At 43.7% G+C, this 21,294-nt stretch overlaps 1 protein-coding gene across 1 annotated transcript; it reads left to right on the top strand.

Annotated features, from left to right (window-relative positions):
- Nucleotides 1–5,035: 5,035 nt before the first annotated feature.
- Nucleotides 5,036–21,213, top strand: gabrg1 (gamma-aminobutyric acid type A receptor subunit gamma1; the record flags this gene model as incomplete). Its single annotated transcript, XM_080513095.1, has 10 exons — nt 5,036–5,144; nt 6,935–6,989; nt 7,846–8,006; nt 13,814–13,881; nt 15,026–15,246; nt 15,475–15,557; nt 18,040–18,177; nt 18,311–18,463; nt 20,621–20,823; nt 20,932–21,213. The coding sequence occupies 10 exons, from the start codon at nt 5,036–5,038 to the stop codon at nt 21,211–21,213; spliced, it is 1,473 nt and encodes a 490-aa protein (XP_080369221.1).
- Nucleotides 21,214–21,294: the final 81 nt, after the last annotated feature.

Consider the following 21,294-nt stretch of genomic DNA (forward strand, 5'->3'; position numbering starts at 1 on the left):
ATAGAGATGTGTACGGCACAAATTTCTTTTTTTATTTTTCAAACTTAAAATTTTGGTGCTTTAATCAATTTTAATACAGGTTGTCTATCAAAATTATTTTAAAATTTTTTTATTTTAGGCCCAAAATTTAGTAATAGTTTGAGTATTTGTTGATGAAATCCAGGCAAAAACCCCGGGTGAGCACTGGAGAGCTGTGCCTCATATCTTGACTGTGATCCAATACAAACTGAGTCACATGACACTGCCTGTTTCTGTTCCTCAGCATATCGCCAATATGAACTCTACAGAAATATCTGTTATACACCATGGCTCTCTACAGCCTGTGTCGTGTATTTAATGTATGCGTGAGAGAGTTGTTCCTACTGATCGTACAATAAAGCGCAGAGAAAAGTCCAGCCAGTGAGGCACGCAGTGCTCTGCCTCACCTCCAGGGGGCAGGTGGGTGAACTGAACTTTGGCTGTAATCTCCATCATTTAGCGGTGGCAGGCTGTCGGGGCCTTCAAGGCCTTCTCTGCAGGCCGAGGAAAAAGATCTGAACCACAGACTGTTGATTATATTTTATCCATGAACACTTATTACATAATTCCAAATGGTCTCTATGCTTCTTCTCATCGCTTCCAGATGCATACTTCCATATTAAAGCTTTTAACGAATCACATTTCAGCCATCCGGGTAAAGAAATCTGTCTGAGGCCTTCAGATTCAATTCTGCAGGCGTCTGCAGTGTAAAACTCGTGTCGGTCACATGGCTGCTTCAGCCAAGCAGATTTTAATCTTGGGGAGGCTGGGCCTTCCAGAAGGCCTTGAGTGAAGTCCTTGTATTCAAGCCCTCTGATTGGATGGTCAGAGAGTTCACGCTCCAGTGCAAGCTGACTGCATCTGTAGCGAGCTGCACGAACAAAAATATAGTTGTGTTTATTTGATAGTGGTTTTATCAACCTACAATGACTAAAGGAGAAGATAAAGACATTTGGTTGCAGTTTTTTCATCAAAATATTTTTCAAGTAGGACTCTTCCAAGAGGTCATTGAACGCACCGCAGCACTCTGAGCACATGGTGCAATTTACTAGAGCTCACAACAAACTCCATGGCAGGATTCAGGATTATATTATTTGCTATTATATTATTTTCAAGACCACGGAAAGCTGACGTTTGTCTCCCTCCTCGACCCCCAGAAGTTTCGGGAAAAGCAGCCGCTTTTTTATGCAGCTGCAGCAGGAGAAGAGACATGAACTTGGATTTTTTTAATTCATAAAGGTATTTATTCTGACTACCCGAGTATCTGTCTTCGATGCAAAGGATTTTTATACTGCATTTCTGCATGGTAGCATGGTTTTTGTAGCCATAAAAAGTTATTGAGTGGTGGATTGACAGACCAGCAGTGAAGGCCTGGCTCTGAAATGCACAGCCCGCCACTGCCGTTGAGGCCGAGGTTTTTTTTTGTTTTTTTTTTTTTTAAATAAGATAGGAGTAAGTAGAAAAAGATTCAAGTATTTTGATTTTTTTTTTATAACAAATATTTCTGTAAAAATCTCCCTTGTCACAGGTGGAGGAGTTCAAGTATCTCGGGGTCTTGTTCACGAGTGGGGGGAAGATGGAGCGTGGGATCGCCATACGGATCGGTGCAGCGTCTGCAGACGTTGTATCGGTCCGTCGTGGTGAAGAAGGAGCTGAGCCAAAAAGCGAAGCTCTCGATACAAGCAGCTGAAATGAGCTTCCTCCGTAGGGTGGCTGGGCGTCACCCTTAGAGATAGGGTGAGGAGCTCAGTCACCCTTAGAGATAGGGGGAGGAGCTCAGTCACCCTTAGAGATAGGGGGAGGAGCTCAGTCACCCTTAGAGATAGGGGGAGGAGCTCAGTCACCCTTAGAGATAGGGGGAGGAGCTCAGTCACCCTTAGAGATACGGTGAGGAGCTCAGTCACCCTTAGAGATAGGGTGAGGAGCTCAGTCACCCTTAGAGATAGGGGGAGGAGCTCAGTCACCCTTAGAGATAGGGTGAGGAGCTCAGTCACCAGGGAGGAGCTCGGAGTAGAGCCGCTGCTCCTCCACATCGAGAGGAGCCAGCTGAGGAGGCTCGGGCATCCATTTCGGATGCCCCCCAGACGCCTCCCCAGGGAGGAGTTCCGGGCATGTCCCTCCGGTAGGAGGCCTCGGGGCAGACCCAGGACACGCTGGAGGGACTATGTCTCTCTATGGCCTGGGAACACCTTGGGGTGCCACCAGAAGAGCTGGAGGAAGAGTCTGGGGTGAGGGAAGTCTGGGAAACTCTGCTTAGACTGCTGTCTCTGTGACCCGGCCTGGATAAGCGGCAGAAAACGGATGGATGGATATTTCTGTAAAGGTCATATTGGCGATATACTGAGGAACCGAAACGAGTATCGTCATGTGACTCAGTTTGTCTTGGATCACAATCAGATATGAGGCACAGCTCTCCAGTATTTCAGGAGGTATTTCTGCCTGGATTTAATCACTCAAACTCAGTGATTTTTACTTTATAAAATGTCAAAGATGTGTAGAGTCATACTGAAAATGCATCTTTAACACAAATCAGTGGAAAATATTCATATTTATTTTATGTAGATATCTTTTTCTTTTTTTTCTGTGTCATGCTGCTGAACTACTGAAGTGTCTTTATTCTTTTGCAAGAGAGTTAGAAGTGTGACAGAAAGCAAAGCTCTGAGTTCTGCTTTCTGTGATTCAAACAGCACGTAAGGCGCGGTTCCACCACACTTTCCGTTGTGGAGCGGACGGGTTTTTGCATGGTCTGACTTTAAAGGCCTAGCGAAATGTAGAACACTACTTTGTAAAAAACGATAGTTGGGGTACTACTTGTAAGGTTCCTCCGACTCTGCCCCACCACTGTTGTCACATAACAAAGTTATTTGAATTTTGAATCTCCAGGCGAGGAAGTCGGGGGAATCCTTCTTCGTGGGCGTGACGTCAAGAGTTGTGCAGATCTCCATCTGTTGTGTTTATATCGGCTGGTTTCCTCTTAAATATCAACGTTTTTACAGTGTTTTGAAGTTATAGTCGGCGTTTTATGAGCCTTGATGAAAGATTGAGCCTGGAAGAGACCAGAGAGGAGAAAAGGAGGAGGGCGTCCGGGAGCCGCTAGCCGCTAGCTCGAGCGGCTAGTAGAGGATCAAGTAACACCTGGACTCGTCTTCGGTGATTCCACAGTCAGAAAAGCTCTTGGACGTGTTGGATCCAGGAAGCCGGTCGTTCTGCCAAAAGTCAGGACTCAAAGCCTCAAAGGTGAAAAGTGGCGGCTGCTGAGGCGAGGAGACGAGGACGAATGGAGGACGAAGCGTCTTCTGTTTCCTCAAACATGTTCCAGACGGGGTCACCGATGGCAGAACCACCTTCTGTGTCTTCTTCATCAATCACTGGGTTTGAAATGACCATGATGATGAAATATGGTTCAATTCAGCCTCTTCGTGGTCAAAACTCTGATCCTCCATAATGTAAACACAACTTGGGCGTGTGCACAACTCGTGATGTCACTCTATTATTGTCAGAAGCTCCGCCCAGCAGAGGAAATAGCGCCGTTTATCGGCTATTTTCCTGCAGATTGTCGTGTTTTAACATTTTACCCTTCAGCCAGTTAGCAGGAAAACGTCCCTAGAAGAGACACCAGAGTGTTTTGGAGGTCAAATTTTCATTTCACTAGGACTTTAAAGTTGTGGATGGTCCAGAAAGAACCCGCGACTGCCGGGTACGATTTCCCACTTTGCGCTCACTGGTTGGTTTGTTAACTGAGTTTATTGAAATGTAGGTACTACACAACATCACAGGGTGTTGTGTAGCTTCTTTCAGGAACAGGAGGAGGAGCTTCAGCAGGAAATGTTCACAGTGAGAAAGTTTAACCTGAGTTACAAGAGAACAACTTGGACAGCCGCCGTATTCTTTGCTGGACATCTCTGAGTCATTCAACAACCCTGTCTACATTTTTACCGTACTTTCTGTTGTGGGACCATGTGACAGAGTTGGTTCTGGGTGAAGAACTGTAACTGTAACCCCGTTCCGCTACGTACTGTGGTGGAACAGTGGCTATAGTAAAACACTGCTTTTTAACTTTGAACTGTGTAAATTATCTCCCTCACAGCAACTGGGATAACATTAAATAATCATAAAGTCAGTCAGGATATTTCAGTTCCTGGTATGGAGACGGGATTATAACGTCCAGAGTTCACAATGGTGCAAGTCAGACATGTCAGTTATCTTCTGTTACAACACGAGAGGCGGCGTCAGTGGAGAGGAGGACCTGAAGGGAACCATGAAGGGTTTGGGTCGGCTGCCCGTCACCTTATTGCAACACTCATGCAGGATAGTGTTGCATTATTCAAGGTGCGATGTGACGAGAGAAATGATCAGTATTGAAATACTGTTGCCAAAGTAATGGAAGGAGGCAGTGGGTATTCTGTGAGGCGATATGCAAACTGGATGATGTTATCAATGTGTGTGGAAAACCAGAGGGTGAGGAGACATGGTGACCTTTTGTGGCTGCTTGATGCAGTAAATAGGGTCCGAGCACTCAACGTGCATAGGAGCCTATTGAAATGATGAAGATTATTAGTATTATTAACTCTTGTACTTTTTTCATTATGGGAAAACACGCTTTTGAAGACATAAACAGTTTTGCGAGACTTTGTGCAGTCATCAGGCCCGGAGAAAAATTTGATAATTTGAAAGAATTACACATGTGACTGGAAAAATGGATCAACTGCGCCGCCTGGAAAATGTAAGAAAATTCAGCCCCCAAATCCCATTTCACCCAGGGCTACGAAAGTCATATGGTACATATGTGACACACCAAGACGCACCAAAAAGGTTCTTGCACACATACCAAGCAGTTAACAGGAAGTCCACAATTTTTAAATATATATTGGTTATTGGCAGATTTTGGACCAAATTCAATTTTCTAGAGAGAATCAGTAATTCCAAATGACCTGGAAATTGGTGTGGTGATAGAGAAGATGATTGGTAAGCAAAGTATATCAAATTGGCACCATGATATCTGAGTGTGCGAGGATTCATGCAGGAGCACCTGAAGCTTCCCGAGGACACCGTGAATAAGATCACCTTCGTCCACGTCCACCGCCTGGGAGGGAGACGACAGGACAACCAGCGCCCATCGTCGCTAAGTTTGAACACTTCAAGCAGAGAGAACTGGTGAAGAGCAGCGGCAGGGAACTGCGAGGGACGAGCTTCAGCGTGAACGACCAGTTTCCGAAGGAGATCTTAGACCGTCGCCACTTGTTGTTTCCTGTGAGGAAGAAGCTCACCGATCATGAGCCGTCATCACAGTGGACAGACTCTACGTCAACGACCAGCTGTACCGGGACCCCGCCTTCACACCCTGCTCTACTGATAGTCCTCACAACTGAGCATTAACCCTTCCAACACACACACGCACGCACACACACACTGAGGAACCTGGGAGTTATTTGTGACCCGGATTTATCCTTTAACTCTCATTAGACAAATCTGCAGGACGGCCTTCTGTCACCTACGCAATATTTCCAAAATTAGAAACATGCTGACTGAGAGTGATGCCGAAAAACGAATCCACGCACTTATTACCTCGAGAGTAGACTATTGTAACTCCCTATGGTGTCCAAATAACTGCTTAAAAAGGCTTCAATTAATTCGAAATGCTGCAGCGAGACAATGGGTCGGGGAGGGTTTTCGTGCATCTCCACTTACAAAAGTTGCGGTTGGTATGGAGAAAATAACTCAACCACTTGTTGCGTTTTTCATCACCCCTCCATTGAGGTGCCCGGCACTGAGGAACGGGTCTCATGAGGAGGAGAGACGATGCAGCCATCTGTTGATTGGTCAGCGACGAGGGTCACTCTGGACTTGCCTGCCTGTTTTGCCCGACACATACCTTGTGAATTTCTCTTGGAGATCATTAAAGTATTTATCTATCTATCTATCTATCTACCTGCGTCGTTCATCACCCGCCTACATTTGAACTATACTATCTGTGGTGGTCAACTGACATCTCGGTTGGAGTCGCGAGGACCCGTTCGATTTAATTCAAATTTTATATACATTTTTTTTGTTTTAGAACAAAAGTGACCTGAGACCCAAGTGTATAAACTCCTCACATATACAATCCAGCATCTAAAGCAGTGTAAATCAGAAACACCAAAAATATTCTTTTGACTTTAATTAGGTCAACAGTAGGTTAAGACACATTCAGAAGGTCTTTCACAAGGTCGCCACTGTTTGTAACGACTACCTGCATAAATAAAGATTCTATTAAAAAAAAGACCATTTAAATGAAATAATAAATGAATCCTGGCCTGGTTCATCAACGTGGCTGAAGGTGTTTATGTCGCAATCATTATGTGAATAATTACTGTTGTTTCACTGTTTATGATTCAGGTCCCGTCTCTCTGTTCCTCACATGATTGTTCTTGTCACTTTGTCAGACGAATGAAAGGCTCCAGTCTGTGTTTCCCCGTCGGGCTCCGGCTCAGGCACAAGCAGGCTGCGCTGCTCAGGTTTTACCGCAGTGTGAATGTCGTGTGTTCTTCACAGAGGACTGGAACACGGCAGCGTTCTGAACCAGGGAAACATGAAGTTCACCTTTAAGAGAGAGAGCGTCTGCTAGCAGCACTGCAGATGGACTCCAGCACACTCAGCTCTTCATCAGCATCCTCGCTCCTTCATCCTCCACCTCCACCATCCAGCCCCTCCCTCCTCCCCCTCTCTCTATCATCCCCCTTTCTCCAGTAGCTCCCCCTCCCCCCCCATCCTTCTCCCTCCCTCCTTCCTACCCTGCACCCTGCGGTCGCTGCGTTGAAACGCCACAGACGCTTCCTTGACGAACCAAAGCCTCCTGATTCATTTGTTCTGGAAAAGCTCATCCAGCCTTTTTGTTCGCCGGCTGCGGAGAAGAGAATGAAGCGTGTTTTTGTCACAGCACTGCGGGACAAAGCCATCAAACCGTGGCTTCTGCTGGCGCTGCTGGGACTGTGGTGAGTGTCTGTGGGGGAGAATGAAAAGCTGCTGGTCATGATGATGGAGGGTTGCTTTGAAAACCTGCAGAGGTTTTTTTTTTTTTTACCTTCAGTCTTACCTTGATTCAGGCTGCATGTTTTCATCAAGGCCACAGGTCATTTGATAAGGATAATATATCCTTCGCCTGATCAATGCATGTGTGTGTGTTTGCGTTGTGGTGGACTGCACATCTTGTATTTCAGGGGCTGATTTTTGCCATGAATTGACAGATAAGACACGTGAAGCCAGGCAGTGTATTCAGTGATGAACATTTTTGAATGGCAGCAACTATTTGACCACGAGATGACTCTCAACCTAAAGTATGAAAATAATATCTAAATTAGGAGGCGTCATAACTTTTGGGAAATCAACCATTTATTTATTTTTTTATTGTCTTTTTTTTATTGTGAATAATCAAATTATAAAAGAATCGAATATGATAGAAAATATTATTGATAATATTTTGATGTTGACTGATTAAAAGTGCCCTTTATTGCAAAATTTGAGACGGACAGACAGACAGACTTTATTGCCGGCCCGAAATGGTGACAGACATTTGTCTTTGACAAGGTTACGCAATGAAAACACAACACATATTGAAAACACATTTAAGACACAAGCTCACAAGTCCAGACATCCAAAGAAAATGTTCGAAGGAGGCAGGAAACAGCAGCCAGAAAAAAAAAAAAAAAAAAATTGGGGATTGGATCAACAAATACGTAATATGCTTATATTTCACCCTGCCAGACTCTTTCAACGTGAATATTATTGCAGATGAATACATTACATTCTTGTTGATCTTGCATTTGGTAAAAAGTTTGCTCTGTTCCACAGTTCAGCCTTTGGGCCCAGTAAACAGGAAGACGAGGATTATGATGACGTGCCGATAAACAAAACTTGGGTTCTGTCGCCAAAGGTCTATGAGAGTGACGTGACACTGATCCTGAACAAGTTACTGCAAGGCTACGACAACAAACTGCGCCCTGACATTGGAGGTAACCCAAGAATGCAGCAGTGTGTGTGTGTGTGTGTGTGTGTGTGTGTGTGTGTGTGTGTGTGTGTGTGTGTGCAATGATGATGAAAGGACATCCAGTAAAAGAGTAAAAACGTTGGTACAGTTGAAGCAGTGCAAGTCCTCCACTCCAACTCAACACAGGAGGCTGCGTGTCACGCTGCCTAGCAACAAACAGTAAAAGTTGGGAAACCTCGAATCTGCAGAACAATTCAACTTGGGGCCATTTTCAGACGACTCAGGTTCACAAAGGACAAAGGACAATAGCACATTATGTCAAAAAAGACACTGACTCAGCAAAGCCGATACAATTCCCTCCAGTTGGACTCAGCCAGTCTTATTGGAGCGTGTTAGATATGTCCAATAGTGCTGTCAGGAGGATCTTCTTTGTGAACCAGAGGGGAACAGAAGTACAGACCAGGGGCCTCATTTATAAAACCTTGCGTAGGATTCCTACTTGAAATGTACCGGCGCCCAAACGCTGAGGACAGCATCAAAAACAACTGGGATCAATAAAACCGTGCGTATGCACATCTGCATGCACTTTGCTGTTATAAATCACGATCCACCTGGAAGGTTGACGGTTCATCTCCTGCCCTCAACAAGCCAATAGGATTTGATCACCAGAGACTGAAACCAGACTGTCTTCCTCTGTCGTCTCCACCTGGTGGAGGGACGTCCAGTCTGGAAGACACATTAGTGCACTGCTCTTCTTAAAACACACACACACACACACACACACACACACACACGCAAAATGATCCGTTTCAATATTCAAACACATCAAGACACTATTAGAGTTTTAAATTCGTCCACACTGACATTATATTAGTCATTTCCAGAATGATTCATTGTTGGCTTCAAAACCTTACAGACATTTGAACTCAACATTGTGTGAAAGAACAAGACAACACAACTTAAATAAAATGTATATTCTTTATGTACATTTGATAATGTTTACCTATAAAAGTTACAGTCACAGTGAGTATTATTAGTGACAGAGAGCAGGAGAGCAGGTTTCCACACAGGAACCACAACGGCAGCTTTGATTGGAGCATCGCTCTGATATAAAGGAATCATTTGAATGAAAACAGTGAAAATGCTTAAGAATTAGAATTGTATTGAAACTCAGTATGACATGTTAAACTTACAGGTAAAGTTTTCAGTGTTCAGGCTGTTTGGTTGTCAACATGTTGACACGTCACAGAGATCAACCACAAAAAATGCTTCCCCCTATGGAATACATGGCAAATGTAAACACATACCCATATAAAATATAAATAAATATAAAAGAGAAAATTAAAAACAGCCACTTTTATTAATTGCTACTGGATTAATATTACTCTCCATTTGATATATGTTAATTTCTTTACTACAACTGATTAAAGTTGAGCTATTTTTAACAACTTTAGATACTAATACAAACTACAGTAATGAATCATGTTGCTTTACAATATATGTTGATACTTTGTCCTGTGAGAACCTCGCTTCTCTAAAACGTTCACAAGCTGAGAAAACCACGTTTCTACTTCATTGTAATATATTAGCTACTACATGAAGGCTTTATCGCTTGCTGTACTCTTTACAAACTGTTTCACCCATCGGATATATGAACAGCTACTTTACGTTATGTACTGAAAAAAGGTAAACCTCGGGTGTTTCATTGACAGCCACGGTTAGCACTACTTAGCTTAGAGAGAGAGAGTTTTGGAAAAGATGGGCACATTTTCTTGAATAGGAATTAAAAGCTTTATTTGTATTGTGGTTTTGATTCTTTAAAAAAAAATCAGTGTTCGACACCTGATTGGTTACTGAGTTTTGATTTAGTTCAAAACTTGTTAAGTGCAATTTGTGTATAAGTCAGTGGTGTGCGGTCGGATGCAGCAGGGCAGCACTGCTCGCACTATCTACAAGGATTTTTCTTTCTTTTTAATCATTAAAAAGTGATTCTGAAATCTGTGTCTGGAATCAATTAGTGACTTTAGCAACTTTATCATCGATCAGATTTTCATGTGTTATTGACAGACTGCCTTAGGAGTTTCAAGCTCTGGCCTTGCTGTCGTCATTGAACTGAGCTTGTCTGATTGGCTCATGGGCTCATGGGCAGGAGGTGATGACTGTTATTATCTGCTACTCTGGAGTGATGGAGGCTGATTTAACATGAAGATCATGATACATAGAGGACCTGCTTCTGTGATCTTTTTCAATATTGAGTAGAAGAAGACCGACACCAGAAAATGACGAGCTAAATCAGACCAACAAAGACTTTGTCAGCATTTTACAGCAGGAGGATTTAATCTAAGTGATGGTGATGCTGGTATTTTTTTACTTTCTCTGGATTAGATTGGTGCTGCTTTGGCATTTGGTGGTGTTTTTTGATTGTAAAGTGATGTTTCCCATACAGTCGTGCACACAGACAGACAAGCATGCATGTATGACAGTAGTGCATATACCCCCCCCCCCACACACACACACACACACACACACACACACACACACACACATCTCCGTGCAAACCTGTTGGAAACACTGGCAGATGATGTGATGGCGATGCTGCACAGTGGAGTCTTGATGTGTTGTGGAGGCAACCAATGGAAGGTGCACTAACCCTTGATAGCGCAATGCAATAGTCCAGTCGACTCGTAATAGGAGGAGGCCTCAGGTTTTCAGCTTTGTTGGAGTGTAGGGCCTGGTAGGGCACGTCTGGCTCCCAAGAGCCACAAAAAGAAAAAAGGAAAAGAGAAAAAGGACAGTCCAGACAGTGTGTTCTGCTCGCCAGCGGGCTGAACCGTGGTTTGGTTCTTGTGGTCCACTTGGTGCTCTCTTGGTCTTCCCGATGCTGCAGAGAGGTGCTCCCTGCCTGGAGACCAGGTTGAGAAGCAGGTGGCACTTGGTTGCTAGCTGGGTTTGACCAAGTTTGCCTTTCGGACACCTGCTGTGTCCGGGTCGGGTCCAACCAATGATAGGGCTTTTCCAACCTGGGGCTTGTGGCCCTGTCCTCCCCCCTGCTGTTTGATTACCTCCCCATTGTTCTTGCAGCCTGTTCTCTTGGGGGAGAACTGCTGAAGGAGAGCATGGATTCCGGGCCCAACACTGGCAAGCCTCGGTTATGAGACTCGGTTCTCCACAGAGATCCAGTGGGCCAGTAGCTCAACTGGAACTCTTGTTCTGGGGTGGAAAACCAGAGTCCCGAACTTGCGATGGTGCACGCGGACGTTGCGTTCACGCGCATACACAAAAGATGCTTATCAGCGGCACATGAAACACAATTGCAGGTTAGCTTCAGGCTAATCTAGCAGTGGTGGGCAGCTGCTTGAAGGAGTGATGGATTCCGGGCCCAACACTTTGATGGTGGAGTTTTTGGTCCTGCTGAACAGGGCGACATCGAACCGCACACTGTTGTGGAGGTTGTTAACAAAGAGGGACTTGAACGTCTGGTCTTCATCCAACCCCTGTGCATTGTGGCCTTGGAAGTAGCCCTTAGGCGTCTATAATATGCTCTGGGAGGTTCCGCCCCTTTCTGAGTGATCGCAAATGCACCAAAGCTGCAGACATAGGATTGTTGTACAGAGAATACTCTTCCCTAATATTGTTGTACAGAGAATACTCTTCCTTAAGTGCATGACAGAGGGCTGAGTAATGGTCTCTGATGACAGGTGGGAGGGATTCCATGTAAACATGGACGCTCCTGGACGTCGTCTTCCAGAGAAGCTTCAGCTTCTCACGTGACGAAGGATGAGGCAGGTTGGGGAGGCAGCGTTCAACCTCCCGGAGGTAGTCCTCTATACTAACCTCCGGGTTGTTTGGGTCGAACTGCTCTATGTCCTCTGCAAGGGACAAGTTGGCGGGTCCGAAGACCACGTCCACTTGGGGGACTGGAATGGTCCGAGTCATCTGAGCTGGACCCCCTTGGTTCTCCCTGGCAGAGAGAGTGAGGGTCACGATGACCAAGAGGGTCTCCAGTGAGTGGAGGACCAAAGCTGATAGCACTGTGAGGTGCTGGAAAATAACTCTTTTCCTTCTCCTGAAAATGAGTGAAAGAGCTTCTCCTGCTAACTACAGGAGAAGACACCAGCTTCCCTCCAGCAGGACAACAACTGAACTCCTTCAAGGAAGTGGGAACAACTGGGCTTTACCTGAGATTAGTTAAACCTGATGCTATGATAGAACTGTTTAACTTTATGAAGATGTGTTGATTCTGTTACAGTGATTGAGTTCTATAGATAATGATATTAGGAGCAGTTATCAACCTGTAAACCAACGTTAGCTCTGCCACAGACACAGGGTCTGCATGCTAATCTTTGCTTTACTAACTAGTTAACTCACAATCCTACACATATCACATCAAAGACAACATCACACAGTAACTGAACATCATCTGACGACTCCTGACGTTTTACAAGACAAGTCTCATTCACATCAAGTCATTCTAGAAATGGTCCTTTAGCAGAGACACACAGGAAGCAGACGCTAAAGACTAGCTTCCATGTTCCATTGTTCTCCAGCACATGGTGGAGACCCAGGACAGACTTCCTGCTCTCTGATAACCTCCATTGGAATGGAGTTTCTTGTGATCCGCCATCTTGTTTTGTAGTTCTGTCACACACACACACACACACACACACACACACACACACACACACACACACACACACACACACACACACACACACACACACACACACACACACACACACACACACACACACACACACAGCAGGAGGTGAACTGCACAACCTTCCAGGTGGATTGTGACTTATTAAAGGAAAGTGTGTGCAGATGTGCGTACGCATGGTTTTATTGTTCCGAACTTTGGGGGGTGCACGCCATTTTCAGCTTTTGGGCACACGTACATTTCTAGTAGGAATCCTACACAAGGGTTTATAAATGAGGCCCCTGGTCTGTACAATGGCACTGATCTCGGGCTCCAGGTTTAGGTCCGGATCTCGAACTTTGACACAAACAAAACTATAAAACAGAACCTGATAAACTAAATCCAGGAGAAATTAAAATGGAACATATGTCTCTCTTAAAACTCCAGTAACTCATATTGATATAATCTCCTATAAATAAAATGTTTTAACAAGAAAAAGGTGTGACACTCAGTAGAGAATTTGTTTAGACTTTTTGTACATTTATTTATGGCTTCAAATTCAAAATAAATGTTACATTAAACGTTCATCATGAAATAATTTAATTATTATATTCAAATAATACAGTTATTGTTCCCAGACTTGTCATGGAGATTGAGAATAAAATATGGGTTAATTGAAATTGCAAATAATTTTATCCTTCAATTATGTTTTACATTTTTGGTGAAATTATTGAAATTCCGCTTTGTATGAAAGAAAAGTTTTAGTGTGGTGTTCAAGAGAAAACATAGAAAAGTTCATCTGTATTGCACCACAATGCTGTGGGCGACTTAATGCAACACACAACTGTTGTGATAAATGTACCTTTTTAAAACATTCTCATAAAGGAACATGGACATTCTGAAGCCCAGAACTACTTGACTTTGTTTCCTTTGCGCTTTCAGACTGAAGTCACACTGCAGTCGACCAGCACCAGAAGACTTTCACAAACTAACAGCTGCTTTTCTACGAAACTCTGTTTAATTGTCTGGTGACTGGAAAACAGTGTGAATTACATAATGAACAATTCACAGACAAAGTCTTGGCAACGTTTCTGTTGACTTCTGTAGTTTATTCCATTATGAAAGAAAATATTCTGGGTACCAACAAGTTTGATTCTGTTATAATTCAATGCAATAAGTCTTCCTTTTGTTTTCAGTGAGGCCGACAGTCATTGAAACAGCAGTGTATGTCAACAGCATTGGACCAGTTGACCCCATCAACATGGTGAGATTCACTCTGCTGATCCGTTTGACCTGATGTACCAGAAAAACTGTTGTCTGTTTGTGAGCTTCAGCTTTTGTAGTTTTAATAAATACAGTAAATATTCATTTACCAGGATTTTTCTGGTGTGAAAGGTTGAATGAGTTTCTGAATTATACTTCAAATCAACACTTTTGGTTTGAAGTATAATTCAGAAACACATTCACCCAGAAAACATTTTACTGTGTTGCTTACTTCCATCAGTTGATCAAGATGATGTTGGTATAATTCAAAATAATGTTAGTTAGTTTATCTGAGTTCAAATTCAATGTGTTTGTTGGTGCGAGTTTGAGGTATACAGAACAATTGAATTTGATTTAATGGGACGTCTTGCTGATCTGATGGTGGCAGTGGAAACATCACCAGAATCATCTGAAGCAACAGTTTGTCCTGCAACGTTCCAGTTCTACTCAATGACAAGTAGAAGAGATGTGCTCAAGTGATTGTTATGTGAGCTTTTGTTTGTTTTTAGGCCCTGTTTACACGACAATGATTACGAGTTTATCCGCAAAACTTTCTTCACTTTTGGCGGGTTTGTTTACACGGCACCAGTGTGCAGATGCACTGGATCCGCAAAGTTTTGAATCCGGCTCCCAAGGTGGAAAGTTTCTTTTACAGCCGCTCGTCCCTCCTGCAGAGTTTGCTGGAGGCTGTATAGCCTGTTAGTGAGCAACTCTCCCCTCCATTCTCCTCCCTTCCCTTGTAAACAAACATGGCGACTTGCAGTGGAATGACTCACGGTCAGTATTCTGCTTTTATCCTCCATATCAGTAGTTTTATAATTGAGACTCACCCTGATAGCATCCAATGCTTCATCAGTCCATACAGGTGTTGGGTATTCTCCATTTTCTTCATGTTTATAGCGTTTTCTTCACTGCACATATGTCTGTGTGGTTTCCTTACATCAAATCAAGCAACAGCGCCCTCCCATGGCCCGGCAGACTAACTACACCATTGTCCCTGTGTCCGCTGCTGCAGTGTAAACACTCTCCTTTTTTTTTTTTTTACGGATTAGTTGTTGTCACGTGAAACGTTGTCGCGTAAACAGGGCCTTAAAATTTTGCTAAAATGTTGTGGCAGAAAAATAACTACAATTTTTCTGTTCCAGGAATACACCATTGATATATTCTTTGCCCAGACGTGGTACGACAGCCGGCTGAAGTTCAACAGCTCAATGAAACAGCTCATGCTAAACAGTAACATGGTAGGCAAAATCTGGATTCCTGATACATTCTTCAGGAACTCCCGAAAGTCTGACGCTCACTGGATTACGACTCCGAACCGCCTCCTGAGGCTGTGGAGCAACGGCAGGGTCATGTACACACTGAGGTAGGACAGCCAGGCTCATTGCCTCTCAGCCCTGTAAACCTGTGTACAGCTCTGTTTTTTGATGTATGTGTATGTTTGTCGTGTAGTTATGTTTTTAAGATACCACAGGTTGTCAAAGCATCAACGTTTTAACTGAGTCTTAACTATCTTAACTATCTTCAGTCACATGTGGCAGGGTGAAAAAACAATGCTGAGACTTGATTTTTGTCATGATTCTGTTTTTGTCAGGTTGACTATTAATGCGGAGTGTTACCTTAAGCTGCATAACTTTCCAATGGACGAGCACTCCTGTCCGCTGGAGTTTTCAAGCTGTAGGTGGTTAAATGTATCGCCCATTCATCTTTTGACCCGTCATCTTGACTTCAACTTCCATAGCTTGCCAGAAAGAAAGAGAGGCTCCTATGCCTGCTGGCATAGTGGCTGAAACCTTTCCCTCCATCCTCACCGTGAGGCTCATCTGCTTGAGGTCGCCCTCACCAAGCCACGATCGCTGCTCCACCAGCAGTAAAGTCACATAGTCCCATTGTTGCTAACAGATCTAGTGAAGCGTGTATGCCTTACCCGTTTGGTTCATTCAGTGAGTTCTCTCGTCCATTTGCATTGTGCCTTTACCAACTCATTCTGATCATGGTCTGACAAATGTGGGAAATTTAAATACATTTCAAAGGGCAGACTTCAGATACAGTAGAGTCACAAGTTGGGATGAGAATTGAAAAGCGGTTGATCTTGACAAGTTCTCAGTGTTTCCATTCCTTGGAATCAAATTTTGCAAACGATTTCCTTATCGATTCCAGTGTGCACGAATGACACCGCCTCACACATTACCTAGCTTACACAAGCTACGCAAAGTTGCATGGCAAAGTCACTCACCAGTGCCGCCAGCAGGAAACATGGCAGCCAAGCAGCACAGATGCTAGAAAGCTTGATTACATTTCAAGATAAAGGACGACAACAGAAAAACGTACAATACTTGCAAAGTGGATATTTCTTCAAAGGGGGAAAATGTGACCAATATGCAGAAACATTGGCATACAGAGCAGCAATAACTCTGAATAAATGGGACATTTTTGATCTGCTCCAGAGTAAATCTCAACCCTGCAGAAACGTTAGCACGTCCTCTGCTGTTCATACTGCGAGATAACTAACGCCAGATCATTCTCTAAATAAGACCCGAATTGTTAAGCAGAATCGAAAATGGAATCTGAATTGTGAAAATCTGCTCAATTCCCATCTCTGGTCACAATAAACTCAAATCAGCACATAAAAAAACCCAATGTTTTCTGAATGGGATCAATCCATTGTGCCTTAAAATAATTCTGCCTTCTAACATAGTAAGTGATGAAAAATATGTCAATGACAACAACTTTGAATGTTTGGCAGTAAATCTGAAATCTTACCTGTGTCTGCCAAATTATTCATCAAAGTGGTTTCACAAACTGAAACGTCATACAAATGAATGCAGGGGTATTTAATTCTGGGCCTCAAGGGTCGATGTCCTGCATGTTTTAGGTCTGTCCAGGCGTCTGCACACCTAAATCTAAAGGTGACGTCGTCATCAAGCTTGTAAAAGAGTCCCATATTGCATTCAGGTGTGTTACAACCTGGAGAGTTCTAAAACATGCAGGGCCTGGCCCTCAAAGCCCGGAACTGAATACCGCTGAGGTAATATCTAAAAACACCACCTCATCTCCAAATGAGGTCATACACTGCAGCTCATTTGGAAAAAAAAATCATGACACCAAGGTGGTTCACCTACATTCTGCTATGATTCTGTTTACCTTGCCTTGGTCTCGTCTGGCGCCTTCCCACTGAGCAAAAACTGGTCCAGAATCTCTATACGTCCAGAAGACGTCCTCAGAGGAGCCAGAATGAAAGTTGTTTGGATTATTTCTTGGACGTTGTCTGGATGTCTTTGATGGACATCATATGGACGTCAATATTTACCATCCAGAAGACATCCTCAGACGAGTTTTTTCTACATCTTTCTTGGACATTGTATTCACGTCTTGTCTGGACGTCATATGGACATCAATGGAAATATGTTTCAAAAGAACATGGACAGGGCATCAGTCTGTAAGAGGACACACACAGGAGTAATTTAGCATCACCATTTATAATCACACAATCAGATAGATGGATGGATGGATGGATAGATAGATGGATGAAACCAGAGAAAACCCACGCTCACGTAAGCAAACTCCACAAACACCTCCAGCTGGATTCAAACCCACAACTTTCTATGTGAGAGGTGAGAGGACTAACCATTGTGCTGACAGTGCTGATAAAGCATTTACTCATGTACATAGTTGTAGTCACAAGATGAAAGGTGATCAAAGTGGCGAGTTTCTCCGTGGAGACTTAAAAAGTTCAATGTCTTGTTACCAAAACAAACAATGGTCATAACTCAGACATTGTCCAGTAAACTTCTCATGCTGTCTCCTCTTTCCTGTGACGATGCCTGATCTACCTCCTCAGTATTTTAATGACAAATCAATAATCATACAGGCAGTTGGACTTAACAGACAACTTGTCTCTTTTAACTGATTCTGGCTGTCTTAGATGTAAATCATTTTTTATTATGTCCACAAATTTTATGTCATTTTTCGACTAGTTGTGGCTGTCAGACAGTCGTCCAGATTGCAGCCTGGACGGACAGACGTGTTTCGGACGTCTATGGACGTTGCTTGCTCAGTGGGTTGCTTTGTGCCTTGAATGATGGACGTGGGGTTTCAGTTGGACTTCTTCTAATGTGTCCGTTATGTTCCTGTGCTGTTGTTGCCGGATGGTTTTCAGACGGTTATCCCAAGAACGAGATCCTCTATCGGTGGCAGCGGCGGGCAGTGGAGGTGGCGGACCAGCGCTATTGGAGACTCTACCAATTTGCCTTCATTGGCTTAAGAAACACCTCGGATGTGGCTCACACTCAGTCAGGTCTGTTTAAAGTCTGCTGACAGTTTGACACCAATAGTCCGTCAGCTGTTGTGTTCTGTTCTGTGGAGATTTTAATTCACGATTATCATGCAGACTGCATGTTCTTCTTGTATTATATTGGTCAAACCTTCAGGAGAATATGTCATCATGACCATCTTTTTTGACCTGAGCCGGAGAATGGGGTACTTCACCATACAGACCTACATTCCGTGTAGCATGATCGTGGTCCTGTCCTGGGTTTCCTTCTGGATCAACAAGGACGCCGTTCCAGCCCGCACATCTTTAGGTTTGATGCATTCTTTCTTGTTCTTGATATGTTTAGTCGAAGCTTCCAAGTGCTTGTTTTGTGAACCGTTTCATTATTGGCAATTTTCAAAAATGCTTTGACATCATTTAGTGTTGCTCTGCTTTGGGGGAAAAAATCCATCTTTTCCAAAGTGAAGGACGAACTTCCCAAAAGTGTTCAGTTATGTTTTGATCTCTTATCCATGTGTATAAAATACTACTGAAGTAAGGTAGTAGTTCCCATGCTCCCAAAAAGCACTTCAAAGTGGACAGAAATAAAATGTAATGAAGTAAACTGTGAGTTTGCAGACTGCTAGTAATATCGGTCTCCATACATTGATTAGAATATCATTGCGTGCTGAATCCATCCAAACTATAGATCAGGCTTCAACAACTCCGGTGTGTCCTGCATGTTGCAGCTTTCTCCCAGTTGCAACACACCTGAATGCAGTAAGGACCTCGTTACTCGGCTTGTTTACAAGCTTGACGATGACGTCAACATCAGATTGAGGCGTGCTGAAGCTGGGAGAGACTGAAAACCTGCAGGACACCGGACCTCGAGGCCCGGAATTGGGGGACCCTGCGAGAGATTCATGTAGTTTCCACAGAGGTCAAATTCAAATGGATGTCGTTTGTCCTCTGCTGTGTAGGAACTCTGTCCACTTCCACTTCATCAGAGCTTTTGTCCTCTTGAATGAGTCTGTCAGTACAACACAGAAGACATTTCCTTCATCTCTTTGTGAGCCGTCTCCTTGTCTATTAAGTCCATACAAATCTCTGCGACTTCACATCAAGTAAGAAAAACAACAGTCTGTGTCAAAGCCTCCTCGTCTCTGCTTTCAGAACAAATGTAGTTATTTCAGCCGTACAGTTCCTGAAATAATACGTCAGGTACAACAGACGTTTAAGGGTGTTGAGTTTCTTCACCTTCAGGGGAATTACACCTGCAGCAAGACTTTTTTTCTCATTGTTGTTAAAATATTTTATAATCACATATAAGCCACACCAATAGTTTGCTCAGGAAGAAGCATCTATTAATTGAAACAAAGGTGAGCCGCTTCAGAAAGCCTTTCTATCACACCTTCGGGACTTGGTGAAGAACAATCATCTTCTATTGTTGCCATCGGAGTGTTGGATTGAAAGGGAATAGTCATGACTTCTTGGTGTCGTGACCTTCAATTCATGTTGTTGGAGAGACTCAACGATTGAGCAACGAACGCCGTCTGTGGACTGACCTCTTCCTCCCTGAGCCTCTTCTACAGACACACATGTCTCTGACCTGCTGACCCCGACGGAACAACAAACGGTGGTTCAGTGGTTAGTCTGAGTAACGCCCTCGGATCCCAGCAGCTCCTCCCTGAGTGCCGCTTGGCGTGGCTGCTACCGACAGGTCTGCTAGCCTCGGTTCCCTAGTCGGACCCAGACTGGCCGGGGACTGGTTGGATCAGTGGTGTAGGGATGTCTTACCTCATAAGGATCACGAGGTACCATTTATCTGGTCAGTGAGTCGTCAGAAGGAGATGACCTTGTTGTTAATGAGCTTGTTGGGTCGGCCACATCTGGGCCACATCAGGGAACCCAAGGCCAACAAGTCATGCAGTCAATATTGCCCCAAGAGGATCAATACAGTTGTTAAAATGAAGTAAATCGACACCTTCCAGGTTAGACCTCAAGTTAAAAGGTTCAGAGAAACTCTCACTGCGTGACGATCCAAAATCCTCCACTGTCATCCAGTTCTTGTGTCTGTCGCAAGCAGCCAGGTGGAACTTTGTAAACGACTCTTCTACTGCTGAGGAATTAAGAGAGAGAGAGAGAGAGAGAGAGAGAGAGAGAGAGAGAGCTTTATTCCTCCCCAGGGGGAAACGCAAACTTACAACAGCTCAAGGTAAAAGGTGCAGAATTTATAAAATTAAGGAATTAAAACGTGTAAACATATGTAAATATCTAAACAAGAGCAAAAAAAGAGCACAAAAAATAGAATATGCACAAATAATACAATCCAGTAAAAAGAAAAATCCTCTAAAATAGAGTAAATTGCCAGAATTGCTCTACACACAGTGTATATACTGTAGGTAAAGAGCTGTACTCAGTGCAGGTGTAACGGTACATGTAGGACATGTTCTATTATGAATTAATAAATGTCTTCCCATCCAATCAGGTATAACCACAGTGCTGACCATGACGACGCTCAGCACCATCTCCAGGAAGTCGTTGCCCAAAGTTTCCTATGTGACTGCGATGGACTTGTTCGTCTCCGTCTGCTTCATCTTCACCTTCGCGGCTCTCATGGAGTACGGCACGTTGCACTACTTCACCAGCAACCGACAGACCAAGAAATCTAAAGCTAGCAACAACACGCAGGTACGGGGCTCCTCTGCTCCCTTTCTTTTGAAAAAGCGTCTTCATGTCCAGCCATGCATAGTGAATATTAGCATTCTGAAGTAACTGCGTGTGAATTTCCCTCCACAGCAGAGAGTGAGCAGCCTGGTGAACATCCGACCCGGCGCGTCCCTCTTGCAGATGAATAATATTGTGTCCTATCACGAGGACGACGACTACGCTTATGAGTGTTTAGATGGGAAAGACTGTGCCAGCTTCTTCTGCTGCTTTGATGACTGTCGTTCTGGCGCCTGGCGTGAAAACAGGATGCATGTGCGAGTTTCCAAGATTGACTCTTATTCGCGGATCTTCTTTCCCACTGCCTTCGGACTTTTCAATCTGGTGTATTGGATTGGTTATTTGTATTTGTAACATCAACAACCTCAAATAGAGAAGAGAGGAGTTTAATAAGTGCAAGTGTTTTACAGACAAATTGATGCCTTCAGAAAACTT

This window comes from Blennius ocellaris (genome assembly GCF_963422515.1).
Source record: "Blennius ocellaris genome assembly, chromosome: 17".
Classification (NCBI taxonomy): domain Eukaryota; kingdom Metazoa; phylum Chordata; class Actinopteri; order Blenniiformes; family Blenniidae; genus Blennius; species Blennius ocellaris.